The sequence below is a fragment of the Miniopterus schreibersii genome (assembly GCF_964146895.1).
Source record: "Miniopterus schreibersii genome assembly, chromosome: X".
Classification (NCBI taxonomy): Eukaryota; Metazoa; Chordata; class Mammalia; order Chiroptera; family Miniopteridae; genus Miniopterus; species Miniopterus schreibersii.
Window position 1 is genome coordinate 45,274,485 of NC_138104.1, and position 25,317 is coordinate 45,299,801.

The window sequence follows — 25,317 nt, forward strand, 5'->3', positions numbered from 1 at the left end:
GAAAAGAGAGGAATATAGATGATATCCAGGTTTGAAAAGATCTAGTAGGTGAATGGTGGTGTCATTTACTAAGGTGGGGAAGACTGAGGAGGAATGCATTTGGGCATGGGTTAAGAGTATTGTTAAGATATGTTAAGTTTGAGATGCCTAGTAGAATCTACAATGAAATTTCAAGTAAGTGGTTAGATATAAGAATTTGAAACTCAGCGCCCAGTCAGGCATGGCTCAGCTGTTGAGCATCGACCTAGGCTCCAGTAGATCTTGGTTCGATTCTCGGTCAGGGCACATGCCCGGGGTTGTGGGGCCAGTCCAGGGCATGCAGGAGGCAGTCAATCAATGATGACTCTCTCATCATTGATGTTTCAACTCTCTCTCCCTCTCCCATCATCTCTCTGAAATCAATGAAGATATATTTAAAAGAAAAAATTTGAAACTCAGGAAGATCAGAGCTATATGTAATAATTTTGGACTCATCAATACATAAATAATATTTAGAATAATTGCATTTAGTGAACTCACCACGGGAGGATTTTAGATAGAGAAGGTTCAGGATCAAGTTTTAGGTCATTCCCTCCTTAAAGGTTAGGTAGAGGAGGATACAATAAAGTTAGTAAAAAGCTATCAGTAAGAATGGGGGGGAGTGGGGGGAATCTGTAATACTGTCAACAATAAAAAAAGGATGAGGTGAGAAGAGAGACCAGTTGATGCGGCCCCAACAAGGTATTTGGTAATCTTGAAAAGAGCACTTTCATGAAGTGGTTGGAATGGAAGAGTCTGGCTGGATGGTAGCTAAGAATATGAAAGTTTTTGAAGACACTTGGTGGTGAATGTATACAAACCCAGAACATACCCTGAAGTTGTTTTTCATAAATAAAACTTATCTTTGGCCCCAGCTTGTTTCCTTACATTTTACTTAGTTTTTATAAAAACTGCTTGTAGAAAATATTCCAGCTATTTGAGGTTATTTTCCCATTTACCTTAAAAATTATCCAGCAATATATATTCATTCTTGTCCTAATGACTTCCCACCCATTGACTCAACCTATAAGATTGACCTCTAAACAAGGCCATTGTTATTTCAGCTTTGAGTCTCAAAGCTGATTTTTTGAATCTAGCAGGAGAAAATGGAATTAAAATCCAGACTTTCTGAGAGAGATAAAAGAAATTTATAAATTCCAAAAAAGAAAAATGTATGAAAAGCAAATGGAGGTTCCCATAAGATTAGAAGTTGAAGCTCTTTGAGAAAGAAGAATAGGAGAACAGGGAAGAAGTGGAGAAAGCAGAGGAATAAATTAAAATTAGAAGCTCAAGGTCAAGACCCATCCATATCCACATATTCTCTGATTTTAGCAGATTTATCCCTACCATGCTGAAAACAGATAAAAAAACACTATGTGAGAAAGCAGAGAAACACAGGCTGATACACAGAAACCATGCAAATGAACTACACCTCAACCAATGATCAGAGAAAGCTACAAAGGGAGGACAGAAGTCACTCCTCTCAAAGTGAGATGTCTACTTAAGCTTACCCTTACAGCAAGATTATGGATGAAGGAAAATGAAAGAGGTGATATTCTGAAGGACAGAAATGGAAAATTTAAATTTATGGAATATTTATCCCCAAAGAGACTGAGTTAACCAAAAAGAGACATTTGTAAATCAGAGGAGATTGAGTTACGTCTGGTAAGTTAACTTTTTTCTGATCATTGGTAAGGATAATATGTCATATAGAAACTTAGTTCAGATATGGATTTAATAATTAATATTTTGCCTATATGAATCCTGGTATGTTATATTTCCAAACAGTTCTGACTGGATTTTGGTTATGTTTTTTACTATATTCAGCAACTTCCTAGAAAATGTATTTACACCTTACTTAGATCTGTGCCTGTACAAGTTTTAGTCTACTTTCATGTTTGTTTCTTCTTAAGTATAGAACCATTAACCACTTTTGTAATATGGCTCCCCTTACAAGTAATTTTAAATGATTTTTTAAATCACAAGCTAGTTCTCTATGCTCCAATCTATATATTCTTCTTAACTTTTTGACATTTGTTTTGCCACTATTTTGAGTCATTTTGAAGTATTTTTTATCTTTCTTACCTGAGAGTCCCAAACTTGTCAATATTCCAGCAAAAGAGGACTATTCTTTAAAGAAAGTATGAATTCAAAATTTTAAAATATCTTTCATTTCTAATATATGTCTCTAAAATAGAAGAGAAGTAAACATACCAAAGGAGCATATCTTGGTTTTGGAGGCAGAGGATCCATCTTGCACCGACAGAGACGTTTGATCTTAGGTGATAGTTGTAAAGGCTCGCAAGGAGATGGTAGTGAACTTTCTCTTGATGGAGGAACTCTACCTGCAACTGCTTGTTTTTCTTTTCCTTTGAATGTCGTCTTTCTGAATGAAGTTTTAAAATCTTTTTTTATTTCCAGTGCTTCCTTCTTTGAATCTGTAGATGTTGCATCTGATTCATCAACGCCTTTATTTTTAGCCCTAGGTTTATGCATTGACTCTTCAGATTCAGCATCTGAACTTTTGTTCATCCCTGGCTTCTTTTCTTCTTTCTTGGAAGATAGATCAGATTCATCATCAGTAGACTCTATGCTCTTCTTTGCATCCTGTTTCTTGGCATCTTTCTTTGACTTTCTCTTAGCTTTTATTTCCTTTTTTGAGTCCCAATCAGATTCAGTTTCACTAGACTCTTCAGACTTCATTGCAGTCTTTTTTTTGTCATCTTTCTTTGACTCTCTCTTATTGGTCTTTTCAACTTTTTCATCCTTTTTTGAAATCTGTTCAGATTCAGGATCCTCATCAGTTGACAGCATGTCCTTCTTGGCATCCTTTTTCTTGTCATCTTTCTTTGAACCTTTCTTACCTTTCTTTGAATCTTTCTTATCCTTTTTTGACTCCAATTCAGACTCAGATTCTGCATCAGTTGACTCTGTTTCCTTTGCATCCTTCTTCTTGTTTTTCCCTTTACCTTTTTTATCCTTCTTTGTATCTTTGGAATCTGAAGATTCGGCATCAGAGCTTTTCTTTGCTTCCTTCTTCGGAGGCTTCTTTGAATTATTCTGTGAGTAATTGTTTAACCACATATCAAATTCCGTGGATTCAGCACCAGACTCCTCTAAATATGTCATTAAATCCATATTTGAAATGTTTATTGAGCAAGCCTCAGATTTGGCATTAAAATTGTTCTTTGAGCTCTTAGATTCCTTTTTTGTACATATGGATTCAATATCTGTCTCCTTGGAATTTTTGAAATCTCTCTTACATTTTTTTGGTTGCTTCATTAAGACTGCCTGAGAATCTTTGGATTTGGGGTTTGTTCCTGATTTGTACTTTGACTCCGTAGATATTTCACTTTCATGTGATGATTTTGATGGAGTTTTGTCTGTTTTGTCTCCTCTTTTAGGTTTTTTATTATTTCCTGTTTCCTTGGATTCTGGAGCTGTTTCATGTGGGCCAGTATTTTTCTTGGAATCTTTCTTAAAAGTTGTTCTTTTATTGTAATCTTCCAACTTTTTAGATCCTGCCTTTCCAGGATGGGTTTTAGGAGTACAAGGATGGCTAAATGGAGCCTGTCTCCTGACAGTGAAGTAATTAGATGGCCTTTGGAAAATTTTTCTTAAAAAATGCCTTATCCATATATGAGGTGGCTTATGAACTTCCTCTAATTTTCTTTTGTCACATCTCTAAAAAGATTGGTTAAAATAATAAGAATTTTTGACAATGCAATATACAGATGATGTATCATAGAATTGTACAATTGAAACCTATATAATTTTATAAACCAATGTTACCCCAATAAATTTAATTTAAAATTTTCATAAAATCAAAATCAAATTATATATTAAAACTTGAAAATAGTCTAGCTTCTTCTTAACCATTCATTTAAAACTTATTTTTTATTTTATTTTTCAATGTCCTATGTGTGTTTGTGTGTTTATGTGAGATAACTCTACTTTGGAAATAAAATTGCTTTACAAGAAATGCTATTCATATATTGATTCACTTTGAGATTGAAGCAGACCCACAATGATCCATGATATTCCAAGGCCTGAACTTAAAATTAATAGTGGGTTCATTTTGGACCCAAATATGGGAGAGGTCTTTTGGAACATTTTGTACACCCTTCACCCTCAAGTTATTTCAGAAATAAGCTTATGCCCATCAAGATTGTCATGACAATTCTTGTGATAGCTGTAGGCTTCAGGCCAAGCCTTATTTCTACTCTTGCTTTCAAGGTCTCTGATAAAATTAAAAGCCTGTAAGCCCTGCTGTTAAGTATTGTCAAAAGCAAATACATAAAATAAAACAAATGTTTGATTCACAGTAATTTGTGAAGCAGTAGTGTAATTTTTTAAAACTCCCACCCAAACATTTGTCAAATATGAATATCATAGTGGCCACATAGATTAATTTTACATTTACTTATTATATCTTTTCAGCTATTCAGTAGAGACATCACCAGTCAATGAAATGGTTATATGGAATTGAAAGAAGACCATGAAGAGAAGCATGTGCTTGAATCACTACAGATATATGAATAACTCTTGACTAAATTAATTGAATGTAACTCTGCTTTGGGAGATGTTTTTGAAATATATTTTGGTAATAGCATGGGTTGACCTCTGAGCACTAGTCTTTCTTTTTGCTGTTGATAACGCCACTTCATAAAAGCAGTAAAAAATGATTCTCCCAGTATCTAGTATCCTTGGTGCCAGATTAAGGAAAATGGAGAGGCTCTTATAACCTCATCAAGATCAGCTACTGCTCTAAGTTTCAAATTTTTTGTTTTTGCAGCTAGTAAAAATTTCCTGAGAGATCCCACCATTTGCAGCATTTGATTCTTTAGCTTGCCTATTCTATTAGCTATATAATGCCTTTGAAATGGAGAGCCACATAAAAATAAAAGTTTAATCTGAAACAGAAGAGGGAAATCTGTTTTATGGGGAATTATATATTTTAAAATATCTGCTACCAATAGTAAAATTTAAATTATGTATCTCTATCTATATGTATATAATGTATAATCTTAGGTTTAGTTTTAAAATATCCTTTTCAGTACTTACAGGAACTGTGATTTGTAATTCTGAAGGTCTTGATCTCTTTTTTCTACCTGGCTGAGGTGGTTTAGGAATTGTCAAAGTGAAGCATTCTTGATTCCATAATTTTCTGCTTGATTTGCTGACTAACATAAGAGAAGACAATAAATAATTTGCAATTAGTAGACAGACTTTCATAAGCACTGAGATATTCATAAGTAAGAAATATATTGCTTAAACTAAGTTATAACTCAAAATATCCATTTTCTTTCTGGAGTTTGTAGTTTCTTTGAATATCAATTAGGGATTTCAATGAGATTTTCCCATAAAAGATTATCTCCCTATTTGCAATATCTATGTTTAAAAATGGCATTTTTAATTTTAAAAATTAATTAAATTTATCAGTTAACAATGGTTAATAAGATTATATAGGTTTCAAGTGTACAATTCTAAGGTAAATCATTGTATATTGCATTGTGTGCTCACCACCTAAAGTAAAATATTCTTTCATCACGTATAATTTTATTTTTTAGATTAAACCATTTTTACAGATAGATATTTAAATTATAATAGTTAAAATAGTACAATCAACAGTAAGAATGGAAAATAGAGAAAGATTATTTCTTTTTAAACATCTCCATAGTTTTCTCTATTTTGGTTTCTTTTATATCCTTTTAGTTAGGTTGAAGACCACATGACTACTTGTATAGTTCCCATAATAGCTAGCACAATGTTGAGCATAAAGGAAATAGTAAAAATCTCAATTGATCAAATCTAATTATTTATTTCAGTACTCCTCTGACCTCAGTGTTATTTCAAGACACAAGAATTAGGGCCACAGATGAAAATATTGCATTCATTTTTGTGAACTATATTTTTAAAAGGGAAGGAGACTTGATATGGTGTGGTGAACACACAATGTAATATAGATATGATGTATTGTAGAACTGTACACTTGAAACCTATATAATTTTATTAACTATTGTTACCCCAATAACTTTAATAAAATGTGTTAAAGGAACATATGAACACTTGAGGATATCCAGAATAGAGTGATCAAGAGGATCACACTCTCTGGTAGCTGTGTCAAAAGAGAAACTAGTAAGGTAACTAAGGACAGTTCTCCAGGACTTGGGGACACTAAGCAAAAATGTGCTCTCTATGTTCAAATATTTAAGGAGATGTTATATGGGAGAATAGTAGTAACAGCATTTATAGAATAGCTGCAACTGCTAACACTAACATATTGCTTACTATGTGTCAGACAGTGTTTTAAGCACTTTATACACATCATTTCATTTAATCCTCAAACAACACTTTGAATTAGATAATATAATATATAATTGCTTTCATTTTACAGATACAGAAAAATAAAGCACTGAGAGAGTTTACATTATTTGCTCAAAATCATAAAGTATAAGAATTAAAAGTCAAACAGTTTGGTTCCAGTGTCTATTCTCTTCATCACAAAGTTAGAAACTTCTTTTATGTGTTTCTTGAAAGAAGAACTAGAACCAATGGGTAAACATTGTAGCAGTGCAGACAGATTTAAACTCAATTTATTAAGGAGAACTTTCCTAAAGTTGTATTTGAGTAACAAATGAATGATCCACTTTCATCTTTATAACTGTATTTTCTTTTTCTACTTTTCTTTTTGTTATAGTGGTTTTAAACACAAGGGAGCCTTATGAAACTAAGGTTGTTTTTTATAATGAGGAAGAATAAATTAAATGTTTCCTTTCAAAATAATGTGTGCATGCCCACATTAAGGTCAGAATATTTTACACATACGCACATACCAACATAGACATACACATATACACACATACATGATTCTTCTAAATTTTAACTAAAATTCAAGGCATTTTATGCTTTATCATATTGAATGGAAGATACTAGTAATTCATTCTTAAGTTTATTCTCAAATATAATCAAACAATATTGAACTACAAAGACAAAATTCTTACTTGGCATGGAATTATCATATGCTTTGATGTTTACTTCTTGTCTGTTAAAAAAAGAAAATACTTTAAGTAAATTTGTACTATGAATAATAACAACAATAATAATAATAACTTCTCAATAATAAAACTGAAAATTTTTATGAATTCTCTGGATTTCATTATCCAAAAACATACTTATAATTCATATCACATCTCTCCTCTAAATCAAGTTATAGATGAACAAAAGTTTATTTTCACCAGAAATATCAACAAAAATAATGGAATGAATGATGAAATAAAAACATTAATTTGACATAACTTAAAATATGTAAAATATTTTATTTAATTATATAAGACAATAAATCCAACCAGTATACCTTCAATTTTTCCAGTGAAAAAGTCTAAAACAGTAGTAAACCCACATATTTTCTAAATTCATTAAATAAGTTTTTTTAAAAAAACCCTTCATTTTTTGGTTTTCTCAGTACTTACAAAAAATCAAACCACTAATGATGTGTGATAGTGGCATATGTAACTATTAATCAAGATTTTGAATTTTTCTTACACACAGGGAAAGTTGATCCATGATATGTTCCATTTGGAAAGTGCAAATTTGATCTGGAAACAATCATACTGCCTACTGAAGATATACATGGTATAATTTATTTTTAAAATAATACTTCCTTATTAGTTAGCAGGGACAATGAATTGTGACCATTCTTGATTCTGTGATCGTATTTATATACACGGATACTTTAGAACATTTTTTTTTTACTTTTCCAAACCATCAAATTTTAAACAAAAATAAGTAAAACTAGTCAAATGTATTTATGTTTGAATCAAATATGTTTTCATTTCCTAAGTAAAGCGCTAGTATCTAGCACAAAGCCTGATTCATACTCATCACTAAATAATTACTAACTTATTTATGAAGATTTTGGAGACCCTAGTTTAAAATATATAAACAAGTTGTTCTCAACTAAAGGCAAATATAATAATTAACTTGGCAATTTTCAAAATGTAAACACTCCTGAGAACTCCTGGATTCATGAAGCAGAATCTCTGGGTGTGCTTAATCAAATATGCATTTAAAAATTTTCTCTGGTGGTTTTGGTACTCAGTTCTGTTTAAGAACCACAGCTCTGAATGGCCTTGAAAAAGAAAGCTTCATAGATACCTGAAGTAGTTCAATCATGTGCCTTTTGCTTTTACACAAGTCAAATGATCAATGATCAATTAATTTGTGTTGAACACATTTTCATTTAATAGTGAAGCTAGAAGATATTGTGGCCTGTGATCCTGGGAGTTTAAGTTAGAAAATATGATATGCTAACTAGATCACTGCTTTCATATTCTTGGAAAAAGAAATTGCACATACATTGATTTTCACTTCCTTACTACAGTCTAAAGTAGTGTTTTCAAAACTTTCTTTTGGACACAATTAGAATACAATTTACATTCTATTGCAGTAATATACCTTATATGAATGACACATTAAGATAGATTTTAAAGATGAAATAAATCATATACATTGAAATTATCTTATTCACATACTTTAAAATTTACATATGCACCTCAATTTGTGCAAATTAACACTAGAAAAGCAATCAAAGAACAGTGAGAAAAGAGGATGATTGAGCCATATATTATGGCATGTTTGCTTTATATAAATGTGGTCTTTGCCTCAGGTTATTAGAGCTCAAATATAATTAAACCTTGAAATAGTTTTCTTCTTTTAAAGCATGTTGTTTTTAAATTTTATAAGCTATGCTGTGGATATTTTTTTTGCTACATGACCCCAACTTATATCTTCACATAAGGGAGAAAATGAGAGAGAGATGCCAGAAGAAATGGAATAATATTTTTAAAGTTACAAAAGAAAAAAAAGTCAATTTAGAACTTTTACACAACAAACATATTTTAATAATTTAATATAAAGACTTTTTATGCAAACAAAAATGTACAAATTTTATTGCCAGTAGAAAGCACTAAAATTAATACAAATGAGAATTCTTTAGGTATGAGAAGATGACCCAAGATGATGCACAGTTAATACAAGATGAAATAAAGACAATAAAAAAATACTTATGTGGGTACTGAACACAAACATTAAGTATTCACAAATAAAAATAATATCAGTTAAGTTAAAAATAAAATGGAAATTTTATGAAAACATTTATGATAGTAATAGTACATAAATGTGGGTGGAATAAACACAATTAAAATGTTGCAAGGTGTTTGCATCATTTGGGGAGAAGTAAAAATACTAATTTTCACTAAACTATAATAATTTAAAGGGTTATGTTGTAATCTCTAAGATAATGACAAAAATTAATGAAAAGATATAAAACTAATAAAAAAATAGAAGGGAAATTTAATTTGAGAAGTTTAATTAATTTAAAGAGAAAGACAAAAGGAGGAATAAAGAACAAATATATAGAACAAGTGGAAACAAATATTCAAAGAGAACTTACCAGCCAAGAATATAAAAGGAAAGTTATCATTTAGATATAAAGGAGAAATAATTTTCCAGGCATACGAAAGCTAAGGAAATTTATCACCAGAAGACCCACTCTGCATGAAATACACAAAAGGTTTATTCTACTTGAAACAAAGAACAAAAGGTAACAACAATATGAGTAAATCACCAGCACACTTACAGCAAAAAGTTCCCAAGATAGGGGTGGACTGAGTGGAGCTATGCTGACACTCTCCCAGGACCAAACTGGAATTATAACTAAAATATAGAAAAGTCATCCTGCAAAATCAACTGCTAGTAAAGTCTAGCTGGAGTGTACCCTCATAACAAGGACCTAAAGCAGAGACTGCACAGAGACTGGTAGGAAGTGTAGATGCACAAGAGGGCTCGTTGGGCTCCCACAGGCAGCGGTTGCAGGTCCAGAGGGATATCTCAGCTATAGGAGGTTACACTGAGAACTCTGAGGTTGAAACCACAAGCAGGACTTCCAAGCCCAAGGGCACCAGAACTGAGAAAGATGCTTATAAACATCTGGATGTGAAAAGCAGCAGGATTTCTGTCTGTCAGAGAGAGATGGTTAAAAATGCAGGCACCCCCTTAAAAAGCCAATGCACAATGTTTCCTGTGCAGCCACTCATCTTGGGCTTCAGCAGAGTGAGGGCAGAGTGGACTGGAGATGTGTGAAAAATCTAGGGTTGTTAGGGTTGTGGACTCTGGAGATAGAGGTTAGAGGAAACCCATCTGAATTCTTGTGCAATCATTCCCCCAAACAGAAGAGGACATCTTTCTCAGGCAGACATTAACTTTCGAAACAGCTTTTGCCTGGGGAAAAGAAATTGCTCCAACTTACTGTTGAAACTCTTGCCCTACCCCAGGGAGTATTTACAGCCTGAGGCTCATTAAGAGAATCCTATTAATCAGCCTACAAGCAAAGGCAGACCTCAGAGTGCTTTGAGTCTTTGCCTAATCCACTTCTGGACCTGGGCTTTGGAAAAGTAGACATTTGTGTACATAATGATCCTTTCCAAATGCACTCAGACCCAGCAGAAGAGACCTCAAGCAGTGGGTTATTGACAACTCCAAACAGGATACTCAAGACTAGTCACAAAGAGTGTCTGGCATTGGCCTGCACCAGAGACCCTCCAAAAAGATTGAGAGTCTTAGCAGGTCTACATAATACATAGACAGAAACATAAACAGGCAACCAAAATGGGGAGAGCAAAAATAAGCTCCAAGTGAAAAAACAAGACATTTCTCCAGACGAAGAGCTAATTAAAATGGAGATAAGCAATCTATCAGATATACAGTTCAGAATACCAATTGTAAGGATAATGAGAAAAGATATGGAAACTATGAAGAAAATTAAGAATGACATAGCTGAAATAAAGAATACATTGGAAGGAATAAACAGCAGATTAGAGGAAGCTGAGGATCAGATCAGAGAATTAGAAAATGGTAGAAAAAATAACTCAATAAGAGATTCAAAAAGAAATAGAAAAATTAAAAAAACAGGGAAACAGTCTAGGGGAACTGTGGAGCAACATGAAAAGTAACAATATTCACATCATGGGAGAGCCAGAAGGGGGAAGAGAATAAGCAAGGGATAAAGAATTTGTTTGAAGATATAAGAGCAGAAAACTTGCCTAATCTGGTGAATGAAAAAGTCACACAAGTTCAGGAGGCACAGAGGGTCCCAAGCAAGAAGAATTCCTTGAGGTCCATGCCCAGACAAATCATAAAGTGCCAAAAATTCAAGAAAATGAGAGAATCTTAAAGGAAACAAAAGAAAAGCAATGTGCTACCAACAAAGGAGTTCCCATAAGGCTGTCAGCAGACTTTTCATCAGTAACTCTACAGGCCAGAAGGGAATGGCATGAAGTATTCAAGGTAATGCAAAATAAGGTGCTGAAACCAATACTTTATCCAAGAAGGCAATCATTCAAAATAGTGGTGGAATAGAGTTTCCCAGAAAAAAAGGCTAAAGGAGTTTATCATCACCAAACCAGCATTGCAGAAAATGTTAAAGGGACTGCTGTAATTAGAATTAGAAATCAAGAAAAAAACATAAGCATAAATAATCTATCATTAATAACCTTAGATGTATATGGATTAAATGCTTCAATCAAAAGGCATAGGGTAACTGAGTGGATAAGAAAACCTGACCCAAGTTTATGCTGTATACAATAGACCCACCTCAGAACAAAAGACTCACACAGAATAAGAGTGAAGGGATGGGGGGAAAAATTCCATGCATATGGAAATTTAAAAAAGTTGGAGTAGCAATACTCAAATGTGAAAAACATGTACTTCAAAATGAAAACCATAACAAGAGACAAGAATGATCACTACATAACACCAAAGGGATAGATCCAAAAAGAGTATATATATAATCCTGATAAACATAAATGCACCTTATATAAGAACACCTAAATTTATAAAAATCTTCTGTAGGACTTTAAGGGAGAGATAGACAGCAATATTGTCATAGTGGGGGACTTTAACACCCCACTGACTTCACTGGATAGGTCTTCCAGACAAAAAATCAACAAGGAAACAGTAAACCTAAATTACACACTAAATGAGATGGATTTAATTGACATTTATAGAACATTCCACCCCATAGCTGTGGAAAGTACATCCTTCTCAAGTGCTCACACTGGACATTCTCAAAGATAGACAAAATGTTAGGACAAAAAACAAGTCTCTACAACTTCTAGAAGATTGAAATCATATCAAGCATCTTCTCAAACCACAACAGCAAGAAATTAGAAGTCAACTACAATAAAAAAAACTAAAAAACATGCAAGCATATGGAGGCTACATGGCATGTTATTTAAAAATGAATGGGTTAAAAAGAGATTATGGAAAAAATAAAAAAGTTTCTGAAAACAAATGAAAAGGAACACAAAACAACACAAAATCTATGAGACATAATGAAAGCAGTCCTGAGAGGGAAGTTCATATTATTACAGGATTACCTAAAAACAAACAAACAAACAAAAAAAAACTTTTAGTAAAGTATCAAACCTTACAACTTAAAGACTTAGAAAGAGAAAAACAAGAAAATCTCAGAATAAGTAGAAGGAAGGAAACAAAGACAAAAGCAGAAATAAATGAAATAGAGACAAAATACACAATGCAAAAGATCAATGAAACCAAGAGCTGGTTCCTTTAAAAGAAAAACAGAGTTGATGAACCTTTAGGTAGACACATCAAGAAACAAGGATCCAAATAAACAAAATCTGAAAGGAAAGAGGTGAAGTAACAACTGATCCAACAGAAATACAAAAGATTGTAAGAAAATACTAAGAACAACTATATGCCAACAAGCTGCACAACCGGGATGAAATGGACAAATTCCTAGAAAAATACAGCCTTAAAAAACTCAATCAGGAAGAGTCAGAAAACCTGAAAAGGTCAATAACTGCTGATGAAGTTGAAGCAGCAATCAAAAAACTCCTTGCACACAAAAGCCCTGGTCTAGATGGCTTCAAAAAGGAGTTTTACCAAACATTTAAAGAACTAACACCTATTCTCTTCAAACTTTACCAAAAATCCAACAGGAAGGACCGTTTCCAAGCTCTTTTTACAGGGACAGCGTTAGCCTAATTCCAAAACCAGATACACTACAAAGAAAGAGAATTACAGGCCAATACCCCTGATGAACATAGATTCTAAAATCCTCAAAAAAAAATTAGAAAATCGGATCCGTCAATATATTAAAAAGATCATACATCATGAGCAAGTGGGATATATTCCAAGGATGCAAGACTTGTACAATATTAGCAAATCAATAAATGTGATATATCACATAAACAAATTGAAAAACAAAAATCACATATTCATATCAATAGACACAGAAAAAGCATTTGACAAATCCCAACAACCATTTTTGATAAAAACTCTCAGCAAAGTAGAATAGAGATATCATAAATCAACACAATAAAGGCCATGTATGACAAACTTAGAGCCAACATCATACTCAATGTGCAAAAACTAAAAGAATTTCACCTAAGAACAAGAACAAGACAGGGGTGTCCACATTCACCACTCTTATTGAACATAATACTGGAAGTCCTAGCCACAGCAATCAGACAAGAAGAAAACATAAAAGGTACCTAAATTGGACAGGAGGAAATAAAGCTGTCATTATCTGCAGATGAAATGATATTGTATATAGTAAATCTTAAAGACTCCACCAAAAAACTACTAGATTTAAGAAATGATTTGGCAAGGTAGCAGGATACAAAATTAACATGCAGAAATCTGTGACACAGTTATAGACCAATAATGTACTCTCAGAAAAACTAAAAGAAAAAAATCCCATTTACCATTGCAACTAAAAATTAATTTAATTAGGAATAAACCAAACCAAGGAGATAAAACACCTGTACTCAGGAAAACTACAGGACATTGAAAAAATAGAGGAAGATATAAACAAGTGGAAGAATATACCATGTTCATGGACAGGAAGAATTATTGTCATTAAAATTTCCAAACTATCCAAAGTAATCTATAAATTCAATGCAATCCCTATTAAGATACCAACAGCATATTTCACAGATCAAGAACAAACACTACAAAAATTTATATGGAACCGAAAAAACCTCGAATAACCACAACAACCTTAGGAAAGAAGAACAAAGTTGAAGGGATCACAATACTGAATAACAAGTTATATTACAAAGCACTGTAATAAAAAAAAGTCTGGCACTGGCACAAGAACAAGAACATAGATTAGTGGAACAGAATAGAGAACCCAGAAATCAAATAAAGCTATTATTCTCAATTAATATATGATAAAAGAGCAAGAATACACAATGGAGTAAAGATATTCTTTTCAATAAATGGTGTTGGGAAAATTAGCCAGGAATATGCACACACAAAAATGAAACTAGGCTGCCAACTTATGTCATACCCAAAAATAAACTCAAAATGGGTAAAAGACTTAAATGTAAGTCATGAAACCATAAAAATTTTAGAAGAAAATATAGGAAGCAAAATCTCAGACATTTCTCATTGCAATATGTTTGCTAATACATCTCCTAGGGCAAGAGAAACAAAGGAGAAAAGAAACAAATGGGACTACATTGAAATAAAAAGCTTCTGCACAGCAAAATAAATCATCAACAAAATGAAAAGGGAGACCAATGCATGAGATGGGATATTTGCCAATGACACATCTGATAAATGGTTAATATCAAAAATATATAAGGAACTCATACAACTTAACAAAAGGAATACATACAATCCAATTAAAAAAATGGGCAAAGAACCTAAATAGGCACTTCTCCAAAGAGGACATTCAGATGGCCAAGAGACACATGAAAAAATGCTCAAAGTAGCTGATCATCAGAGAGATGCAACTTAATACAATGAGATATCACCTCACACCTGTCAGTATCGCTACCATCAACAAACTACAAATTCTGGCAAGGATGTAGAGAAAAGGAAACCTTAGTACACTGCTGGTGGGAATGTAGACTGGTGCAGCCACTGTGGAAAACAGTGTGGAGTTTCCTCAAAAAATTAAAAATGGAACTGCCATTGATCCCATGTTCCCAGTTCTAGGAATATATCCTAAGAAACCCAAAGCACCAATCAGAAAGAGTTTATGCACCACAATGTTTATAGCAACACAATTTGCAATAGCTAACATATGGTAATAGCCAAAGTGCCCATCAGTAGATGAACATATTAAAAAGCTGTGGCAGAGAAAAACAAGTATCACATGATCTCATTCATATGTGGAATCTTATGAACAAAATCAACTGATGAACAAAATCATAAAACCATGGACATAAAACCATGGAACAGAGTGAGGTTTCTCAGACAGAAGGCAGAAGTGGGTCAGTAGGTGGGGAGAGATTAATCAAAGAACTTTTCTGCTCATATGCATAAGCTATGGACCCAGACATTGATATGTGGTAAGCCTGGGGGTGGGGTGATGTGGGGTGAAAGGGATCAATGGGGGTTAGAAAGGGTAATATATAATACTTTCAACAATAAAGATAAATTTAAAAAGCTTACAGCATAAATAAGGATAGTTTGTGACAACAAAAACATAAAAAAGGGGGTAAAGGTCTGAATTTGCAAAGGTGTATGGAGAGTAAATCATTCAAAAAATACCTTATATATGAAATATTATTTTTCATAAACCTAGTGGTAACTACACACAAAAAAACCAAAACTGGGACACATAAACTAAAACATGAGGAAACCGAGTGTAAAATTATAGAATACAACCAAATAAAAATAGCAGTCAGAAACACAAGAGAAAGGAAAAAAATAGAGGCACAGGGCTAGAGGATAACAAAAGTTAAAATGGCTATAAAAAGTCCCCATATATCAATAATTACCCTAAATGTAAATGGACTGAATTCATCAATAAAGAGGCATGGAGTATCAGACTGGATCAAAAAATAAAACCCAGCTATCTGCTGCCCTCAGGTGACATATTTAAGTTGCAAAGACAAAAATAGACTCAAAGTAAAAGGGTGGAAATTAATTCTCCATGCAAATAGCACCCACAGAAAAGCAGCTGTAGCCATACTTATATCTGACAAAATAGATTTCAAGATAGAAAGGTAATAAGAGATAATGATAAAGAGGGCAATGCAACAAAAATGCATACCACATCTTAATATATATGCACCCAATCAGGGAGCATCAACATATATACAGCACCTACTCACAGAACTAAAGGGAGAAACTGAAAAAAACATAATTATAATAGGGGACCTAAATACTCCATTGATACCTCTAGATTGATCAATCAAAAGAAAATTAATAAAGATATATCAACCCAAATGGACATAACTGACATTTACAGAGCCTTTCATTCCAGAACATCAGATTATACATTCTTCTCCTGTGCACATGGAACATTCTCAAAGATAAACCATAGTCTCAACATATTTAAGAATATTGATATTATTCCAAGCATATTCTCTGACCACAATGCTTTGAAATTAAACATTAACTGCAAAGAAACAGTTTAAAAAACACCACAGATATGTGCAGATTAAACAACATACTATAAAAAATGACTGGGTTAAAGAAGAAATAGATGGTGAGATCAAAAGGTAGATAGAGACAGGGATGGGGAAGATGGCGGCACTGTGACAAGAAGCACAGTGCCCTTGTTCCCAACCACAGACTCAATTTACCACTAAAATACTCCATAACCAGCTTGGAAAAACCAGAGACATATACCTGAGTGGATGTATTTTGAGTAGGGAGCACTGAAGAAACATCATAGAGTCTGGTAAGAGGGGTCATAGATAAAAGGAGTCCCTCATGAAGCCCGTGCTGGGCTCTGAGACCCTAAGGCTAGAGCCTGCAAAGCTCCTTTCTATTGGGAGTGTGCACTGGCATACAAAGGCTGGAATCTCAAACCCAAAGCAGACGATAAGGAAAGGAGAGCACCATGCAGAGAGAAGATGGACCCAGGGGAACAATGTGCTTTCAAGGAGAGGACCATGCCTTCCTAGTGAAACAAAGCTTCTAATGGCAACCACCACATACATCTTTCACACCAGGTACTGACCATAGAAAAGGCAGTCCCATAGTGTGAAGCTTATGAATAGAAAGGGGACAGAAGGATGCACTGAGCAGCCACATACGGGGACTGTCTACCTTCCTGTAAAGCATTGTGTACAACCCAAGAGGGCATTTGATCTGTGTGGTGTGGGGAAGGGGAAGAGAGCCCTCCTGCTGACAGAGATGGACTAGAGCTGCCTGTGGGACAGATAAGATTCCCCGCTGCCTGAGAGCCCAGTGGGGTGATTCTGGGATATGTGACCCACCTTGAGGGGTGCCTGGATATTGTGCAAAGAGCTGCACCAGCTTTACTGAGATCAGCTGTCCAGGGGACCTCAGTGGGTCTGACTTTCTGACCCCTAATGTTTGGTACTGAGGCACAGGGGCAACAGCACCTTGCAGGTCAGATTCTCTGTTGTGTGTTGCTTTGTGCATGTTTGAGGTTTTGATCTCTGAATGGATGTCCATCTTTCTGGCTTCCGTTGGGAAGACAGACCAGTGAATGCTGAGATTTATGTCTGCATTGTGGAGAGTTTGAAATTAGCACCACCTGTGATTAGCCAACCACATCTGGAAAAGGAGGGTCGGAGCACGCCTGCCTCTCCTGCAGGCTAGAAGCAGCACCTCCAACAGGAAAGGAGCTAGTTCACCTCACTGAAACCCCATATATCCCCCACAGGGCACAGTCCTGAGAGGTAAGGGAGAACAGCTCACAGGACAACAATACAAGAATAAGACTCTCAGGGTCTGTTGTTTGGGAACTAGAGGAAAAGCTTAAAGTCCCTGTTGGGGGCAGCAAGCAAAGTGCTCACTGAAATGTTTTTTAATCAAACCCACTGAGCCCAGGCCACTGAAACTGTCCATACAGAAAAGGAAATAGACTGAAGTCCGTCTGAAACTGCAGTAGGCATTATATGGGGAACTAAAATTGGAGGATAGGGTAGAGACTGAGGAGCTGGCTTTGAAGCAGAGACTAACTTCTGCAAAGTGGGTGCCTGACTGAAAAATCTCTAAGTAAGGGGATCAGTATTCTGAGCTACACTAGCCATCCTGCACCCTGAAGACTCTACAGAAGACTCTCGAGTAAGACTAGGCAACCACAAGGGGGAGGCAAAATAGCTGACAGGTGGAGGTGCACCACAGAGAGCCTCAGATCAGCCAACTACCTAAGGACACCAAAGCCAAACTTAGACAGCTCCTGACATTGGCTGATACACAAGTACCTCCCAGGAGAACTGAAATCAACATGCACAACAGTGAGCCTCAGAGAAAATAAGCTGCCCAGTTGAAACTATCTTGATTGGGTTTTTTTTCCTTGAGAAAAAGAGAGAAAAGTTTTTTTATTTTTAAAAATTTTAATTATTATTTTTAATTTGTTTTGATTTGCTTGTTGTTTTTTTTTTTGTCTTGTTTTGTTTGTTTGTTTTTTGCTTTGTTTTGTTTTATCTTTTGTTCTATCATCAAGATTTTCTTGATATTCTCTGCTTAATTGCTAGGACATTATCATTATAACCAATAAGTTTACTGCTTTACTCTATTGTTTTCCCCATATATCTTATTGGACTTCTTCCCTGCCCTTGCATTATCTCTCTCTCTTCTCATTCCATTGGCATAACTTTTTTCTTTCTTTTTTTTTCTTCCTTTTTGTATTCCTGTGTTATTGTTTGATTGTTTGTTTCTGTTTGTCTCTTTATTGTATTTTTATTTTTTCACTTTCCACTATTTTCCTATTCTTATGCACTACCCTTTATTTTTTGCTCTCCCCTCTTTCAGAACCTTTTCTCTGCTTTTTTTTTAAATCTCCAATCCCTTCCTTATTTTTTACAATTTATTTTAGTTTATTATTATTACTTTTTTTATCTTTCATTACTATTAGCAATAATATCATTTTCTCTGTCTATTTTTTTTCTCTCTCTTTTTTTGGGGTCTAGCATTTGTGTTCTCACTTCACTCTCCCAATTCTATTTTTTCTTGGGATGTTTTCATTGTCATTGTAAAAATATTTTGTAAGATACTTTTGTTTTTTGGCAGTTTGGTTGTTTATTGTATTGCCTTGCCAAAACCTGTACAACATATCACAGGAAGTTGTTGGGCTTGAGACACATAGTTAGAAAACCTGAGAGGAGAGTACTCCCCAAAGAGGGTAAAAAACAATCTAGACCCAATCACAAGACAGGAGAGCCCAAAGAAATCACAAAAGGGACAACCACAAAAGGGACACACATGGAGCAAATTGCTCGAAAGTATAGGGAAAACATACCACTGTGTACCCCTGGACATATACTATAAAATCTCACCCCACAAGGCTGGGAGACAGCAAATATATCTAATAGACAGATACAAATATTAAGAGGCACCAAAACAGGGAAACAAAGAAACAACCCCCAAACTAAATAAATGGAAAAATCACCAGAAAAGACAGTGATAAGATGAAGGTAAGCAAGTTATCAGAAAAAGAGTTCAGAGTACTGGTTATAAATATGATCAAGAAAATTAATAAGAACAACCAAAAACTAAATGGAAAGGTTGAGAAAGTTAGTGAAAATATGAAAAAAAAAGCTAAGTATCATAAATAAGAATCAGGCAGAAACGAAGAATACTATATCTGATATAAAGAATACACTGGAAGGAATTAAAAGCAGGCTCAATGAAGCAGAGGATAGAACAAATGACATAGAAGATAAGGTAAGAAAAAATAATCAGAGCAGCAAAAAGGAAAAACACTTAAAAAGCATGAGGACAGTTTAAGGGAGTTTCGGGAAAACAGGAAGCAAAACAACATTTGCAGCATAAAGGTGCCAAAGGGGGAAGAAAGAGAGCAAGGGATAGAGAAATTAGTGGAGGAAATAATGACAGAAAACGCCCCTACGTTGGTGAGGAGAAAGCCACACAAGTTCAGGAGCACAGAGGATTTCAAACAAGAGGGACCCAAGGATACGCACTCCAAGACAAATCATAATTAAATTTGCAAATGCTAAAGACAAAGAGAGAATATTAAGGGCTGCAGGAGAGAGACAAAAAGTGACCTACAAGGGAACCTCCACAAAGCTGACAACAGAGTTCTCAACAGAAACTCTTCAGGCCCAAAGGGACTGACATGAAGTTCTCAAAGTAATGAAAAGCAAGAGTCTGCAACCAAGATGGCTTGATCCAGAAAGGTTATCATTTAAAATTGAAGGTGAAATAAAAAGCTTCCCAGACAAAAGAAGGCTAAAAGAGTTCAGTACCACCAAATCAGAATTGCAAGAAATGGTAAAAGGACTACTCTAAGAAAAAGATGGAATAGTGAGAGAAAGGTACGTCAGCATAAAAGGAAAAAATGGCATTAAATAAGTATATATAAATAGTAACCTTAAATGTGAATGGAACAAATGCTCAAATCAAAAGACAAGGAATAGCTGAATGGATAAGAAAACAAAGCTCAAATATATGCTGTCTATAAGAGTCCCACCTGATAGTGAAAGATTCACACAGGCTAAAAGTGAAGGGATGGAAAAAAATATTCCATGCAAATGGAAATGAAAAATAAACTGGAGTAGCAATACTTATTTCTGACAAAATAGATTTCAAAATAAAGAAAAGAAGAGACAAAGATCTTCACTACACAATACTGAAGGGATCAACCCAACAGGGGGAAATAACCCTTTTAAATATATATGCTCCAAATATAGGAGCACCTAAATATATAAAAAATTTCATGATGTACTTTAAGGGGGATATCAACAGAAACACAATCATAGTGGGATATTTTAAGACCCAGGGTCATCACTGAAGTGATCATCAAAACTAAAAATCAACAGGGAAACACAGACCTTAAATGAAACACTAGATCTAATGAATTTAATTGACATTTACAGAACATTTCTTTCCAAAACAGTAGAATACAGATTATAATGGCATGAAACTATAAATCAACCACTATAAAAAAAACTCAATAATATTCAAATGCATGGAGGCTAATATCATGTTATTGAACAATGAATTGGTTACCAATGAGATCAAGGAAGAAAAAAAACACTTCCTGGAAAACAATGAAAATGAACAGATATCAATCCAAAATCCATGGGACACAGAGAAAGCAGTCCTGAGAGGAAAGTTCATAGCAGTACTTGCATACCTCAGGAAACAAGAAAAGGCTCTACTAAGCCATCTAACACAACAACTAAAATAACTAGAATGAGAACAGCAAGAAAAGCCCTGAGGAAGTAGAAAGAAGGAAATAATACAGATCAGAGAAGAAATTAATGACATAGAGAGTAAAAAACCAATACCAAAAATCAATGAAACCAAAAACATTTTTTTTGAAAAGATAAATAAGATTGATACATCTTTAGCTGGACTCACCAAGAAACAAAGAGAGAATACCCAAGTAAATAAAATCAGAAATGAAAGAGGCAATATAACAAATGACTCAACAGAATTACATGGATTGTAAGAAAATACTATGAGCAACTATATGTCAACAAATTCAACAACATGAGTGAAATGGACAAATTCCTAGAAGTATACATTCTTCCAAAGCTGAGTAAGGAAGAGGCAGAAAACCTAAATAAGCTGATAACAACTAATGAAATTGAAGCAGTAATCAAAAACTACCAGGAAACAAAAGTCCTGCCCAGATGGATTTACAAGCAAGTTTTACCAAACATTCAAAGCAGAATTAACCCTTATTCTACTGAAACTATTCTAGACAATTCAAGAGGAGGGAAAACTCTCAAACTCTTTTTATGAGACCAGCATCATCCTAATCCCAAAACCAGATAAAGACCCTACAAAAAAGGAAAATTATAGGCGAATATCCCTGATGAACCTAGATGCTAAAATCTTCATCAAAATACTAGCAAACTGGATCCAGCAATACATTTAAAAGATCATACACCACAACCAGGTGGAATATTTTCCAGGGATGTAAGGCTGGTAAAATATCTGCAAGTCAATAAATGTGATGCATCTCATAAACACAATGGACAAATTCATATGATCATATTAATAGATGCAGAAAGAGCATTCAACAAAATAAAGGACCCACTTTTGATAAAAACTCTCAGAAAATTCAGAATAAAGAGAATATACCTCAACATAATAAAGGTCATATGCTATAAACCTACAGTTAGCATCATACTCAATGGTCAAAAATTAAAACCATATCCCTTAAAAACAAGCAGGAGACAGGGATATCTGCTTTCACCACTCTTATTCAACTTAGCCTTGGAAGTCGTTGCCAAAGCAATCAGACAGGAGGAAAACATAAAAAAGTGATCCAAATTGGAGAAAAGGAAGAAAAACTGTCATTATTTGCAGATATGATATTGTACATAAAAAACCCTAAAGACTCCAACAAGTACTACTAGATTTGGTAAATGAATTCGGCAAAGTACTTGGATACAAAATTAACATCAGGAAATCAATGGCATTTTTATAAACCAACAATGAACTTCAGAAAGAGAAACTAAAGAAATAATACCAGTTACAATTGTAACTAAAAATTAAGATACCTAGGAATAAAGTAACCAAGGATGTAAAAGATCTGTACATGGAAAACTATAGGACACTGAAAAAAGAAGTAGAGGGAGATATAAACAAGTGGAAGAATATACCATGTTCATGGATTGGAAGAATTAATATCATTAAAATGTCCATATAACCCAAAGCAATTCACAGATTCAATGTAATTCCTATTAAAATGCCATCAGCATATTTCACAGAGTTAGAACAAATATTCCAAAAATTATAGGGAACCAAAATGACCCCAAATAGCCACAGCCATCTTGAGAAAGAAGATGAGATTGGGAGGGATCACTTTACTGGATATCAAATTGTACTACAAAGCCATTGTAGTAAAAAGAGCCTGATATTGGTACATCAGACATATAAATCAATGGAACAGAACAGATACCCTAGAAATAGATCCACACAATTATGGTCAGTTAGTATTTGACAAAGGAGATAAGAGCATACAGTGGTGTATAGACAGTCTCTTCAATAAATGGTGTTGGTAAATTGGACAGGTACATGCAAAATAAAGAAACTAGACTACCAAGTTACACTATACACAAGAATTAACTCAAAATGGATAAAAGACTTAAATGTAAGTCTTGAAAAATAAAAATCCTGGAAGAAAACATCCTGATAATACAAACTACCAGACATCTCACTTAGTGGAATTTTCACTGATACATCTCCCAGGGCAAGAGAAACAAAAGAAAAAATAAATATTGGACTACATCAAACTAAAAGGCTTCTGCACATCAAGAGAAATCAGCTTCAAAAATAGAAAGAAAACCAATAGTATTTGAAAACCTATTTGCAAAAATGTATCTGATAAGAGGCTAATTTCCAAATTGCACAAAGAACACATACAACTCAACCAGAGGAAAAGAAACAACCCAATTAAAAAATGGGCAAAGGACCTAAAGAGACACTTCTCAAAAAAACGCATACAGATGGCCAAGAGACATATAAAAAAATGTTCAATGTCACTAATCATCAGAGCGATGGAAATTAAAACCACAATGAAGTATCACTTTACATGTGTCAGAATGGCTACCATCAACAAATCAGGAAATGACAAGTGCTAGTGAGGATGTGGAGAAAGCGGGACCCTGGTTCACTGCTGGTGGGAATGCAGACTGGTGCAGCCACTATGGAAAACAATATGGAGGTTCCTCAAAAAATTAAAAATGGAACTGCCTTTTGATCCAGTGATCTTACTTCTAGGAATATATCCTAAGAATCATGAAATACTAATCAGAAAGAATATATGTGCGCCTGTGTTCATAGTAGTGCAATTTACACTAGCTAAAATCTAGAAATAGCCCAAGTACCCATCAGTATATGAGTGGATAAAAAAGCTGTGGTACATTTACACCAAAGAATACTATTCAGCTGTAAAGAAGAAAGATTTTGTATCTTTTGGACAGTATGGATGGACCTGCAGAATATTATGCTAAGCAAAATAAGCCAGGCAGAGAAAGACAAACATCACATGATATCACTTATATGTGAAATCTAAAGAACTTCATAAACTGATAAACAGAATAGATTCAATGACATTGAAGCATGGATCAGACTGACGAATCTCAGAGTGAAGGAAGTGGGTGGATGGTTCGAGGGAGAAAGATTAAAGTATATGCATATATGCATAACTGAAGGACACAGACAATGGTTGGGTGAGGGATTGGAGAGGGATTTGGAGTGGGGTGGAATGGGTCAATGGGGAGAAAAAGGGACATCTGTAATATTTTGAACATTAAAAAAATAAAAATAAATAAAACCAAAAATAAAAATAGATATATAGGGACAAATGAGAATGACAATATGACATATTAAACCATTTGCAATGCATTGAAAGCAGTTATATCAGGGTAGTTTGTATTATTCCAGGTCTATCTCAAGAAACAAAAAAAAAATCTCAAGGAAACAACCAACATTATACCCTAAATAAATGCATAAAGAAGTACAAAAGCAACCAAAAGTCAGCAGAGGAAAAGAAATAATAAAAATTAGAGAAAATGTGAATGAAATAAAGAACAGAAAAGCTATACCAAAATTTAATACAGCGTAGAGCTGATTCTTTGTAAAGATTAGTAAAATTGACAAACCCCTGGCTAGACTCACTAAGGAAAAAAGAGAAAATGCCCATATAAACAAAATCAGAAATGAAAGAGAAGTTACCACAGACATCATAGATATACAAAGGATCATAAAAGAATACTGTGAAAGACTATCAACACCAAATTCAATTACCTAGAATAAATGGTCAAGTTCTTGGAAATATCCACCTTCCTAGACTGAATAATGAAGAATTGGAAAGTCTAAATAGATGATCAACAGTGAGGAAATTAATACACAACGCAAAACTTTCCTCAAAATTAATGCATCGGACCAGATGCCTTCACTAGTGAGTTCTACCAAACATTCAAAGAATATCTGATACCTAGTCTTCTCAAACTCTCAAAATATTGAAAAGGGAGTAATTCCTAACACATTTAGGAGGAAAACATAATCCTAATATCAAAACCTGGCAAGGATAACACCGAAAAAGAAAACTACAGACCAATATCTCAGATAAATATAAATGCAAAAATCCTAAATAAAATGCCAGCAGATCTAACACAATACATTAAAAAGTACTACATGACAATCAATTGGGCTTCATTCCAGGGGCATGAGGATGGTTCAACATAGGCAAATAGATCAATGCAATAAACTACAATAACAAAACAAGGATAAAAATAATATGATCTTATCAATAGATGCAGACAAAACATTTCATAAGATACAACATCCATTTATGAC

At 34.2% G+C, this 25,317-nt stretch overlaps 1 protein-coding gene across 1 annotated transcript in view; it reads right to left on the reverse strand.

Annotated features, from left to right (window-relative positions):
* The window catches only part of CYLC1 (cylicin 1), a gene marked incomplete at both ends in the record, with an annotated part of 29,778 nt that extends 12,291 nt beyond the window's left edge, over positions 1–17,487 (reverse strand). Inside the window, 3 exons of the mRNA XM_081125368.1 lie at positions 2,233–3,702; positions 5,083–5,201; positions 17,286–17,487. Coding sequence (XP_080981494.1) covers positions 2,233–3,702; positions 5,083–5,201; positions 17,286–17,487 — 1,791 coding nt within the window. The remainder of the gene's footprint in view (positions 1–2,232; positions 3,703–5,082; positions 5,202–17,285) is intronic.
* Positions 17,488–25,317: the final 7,830 nt, after the last annotated feature.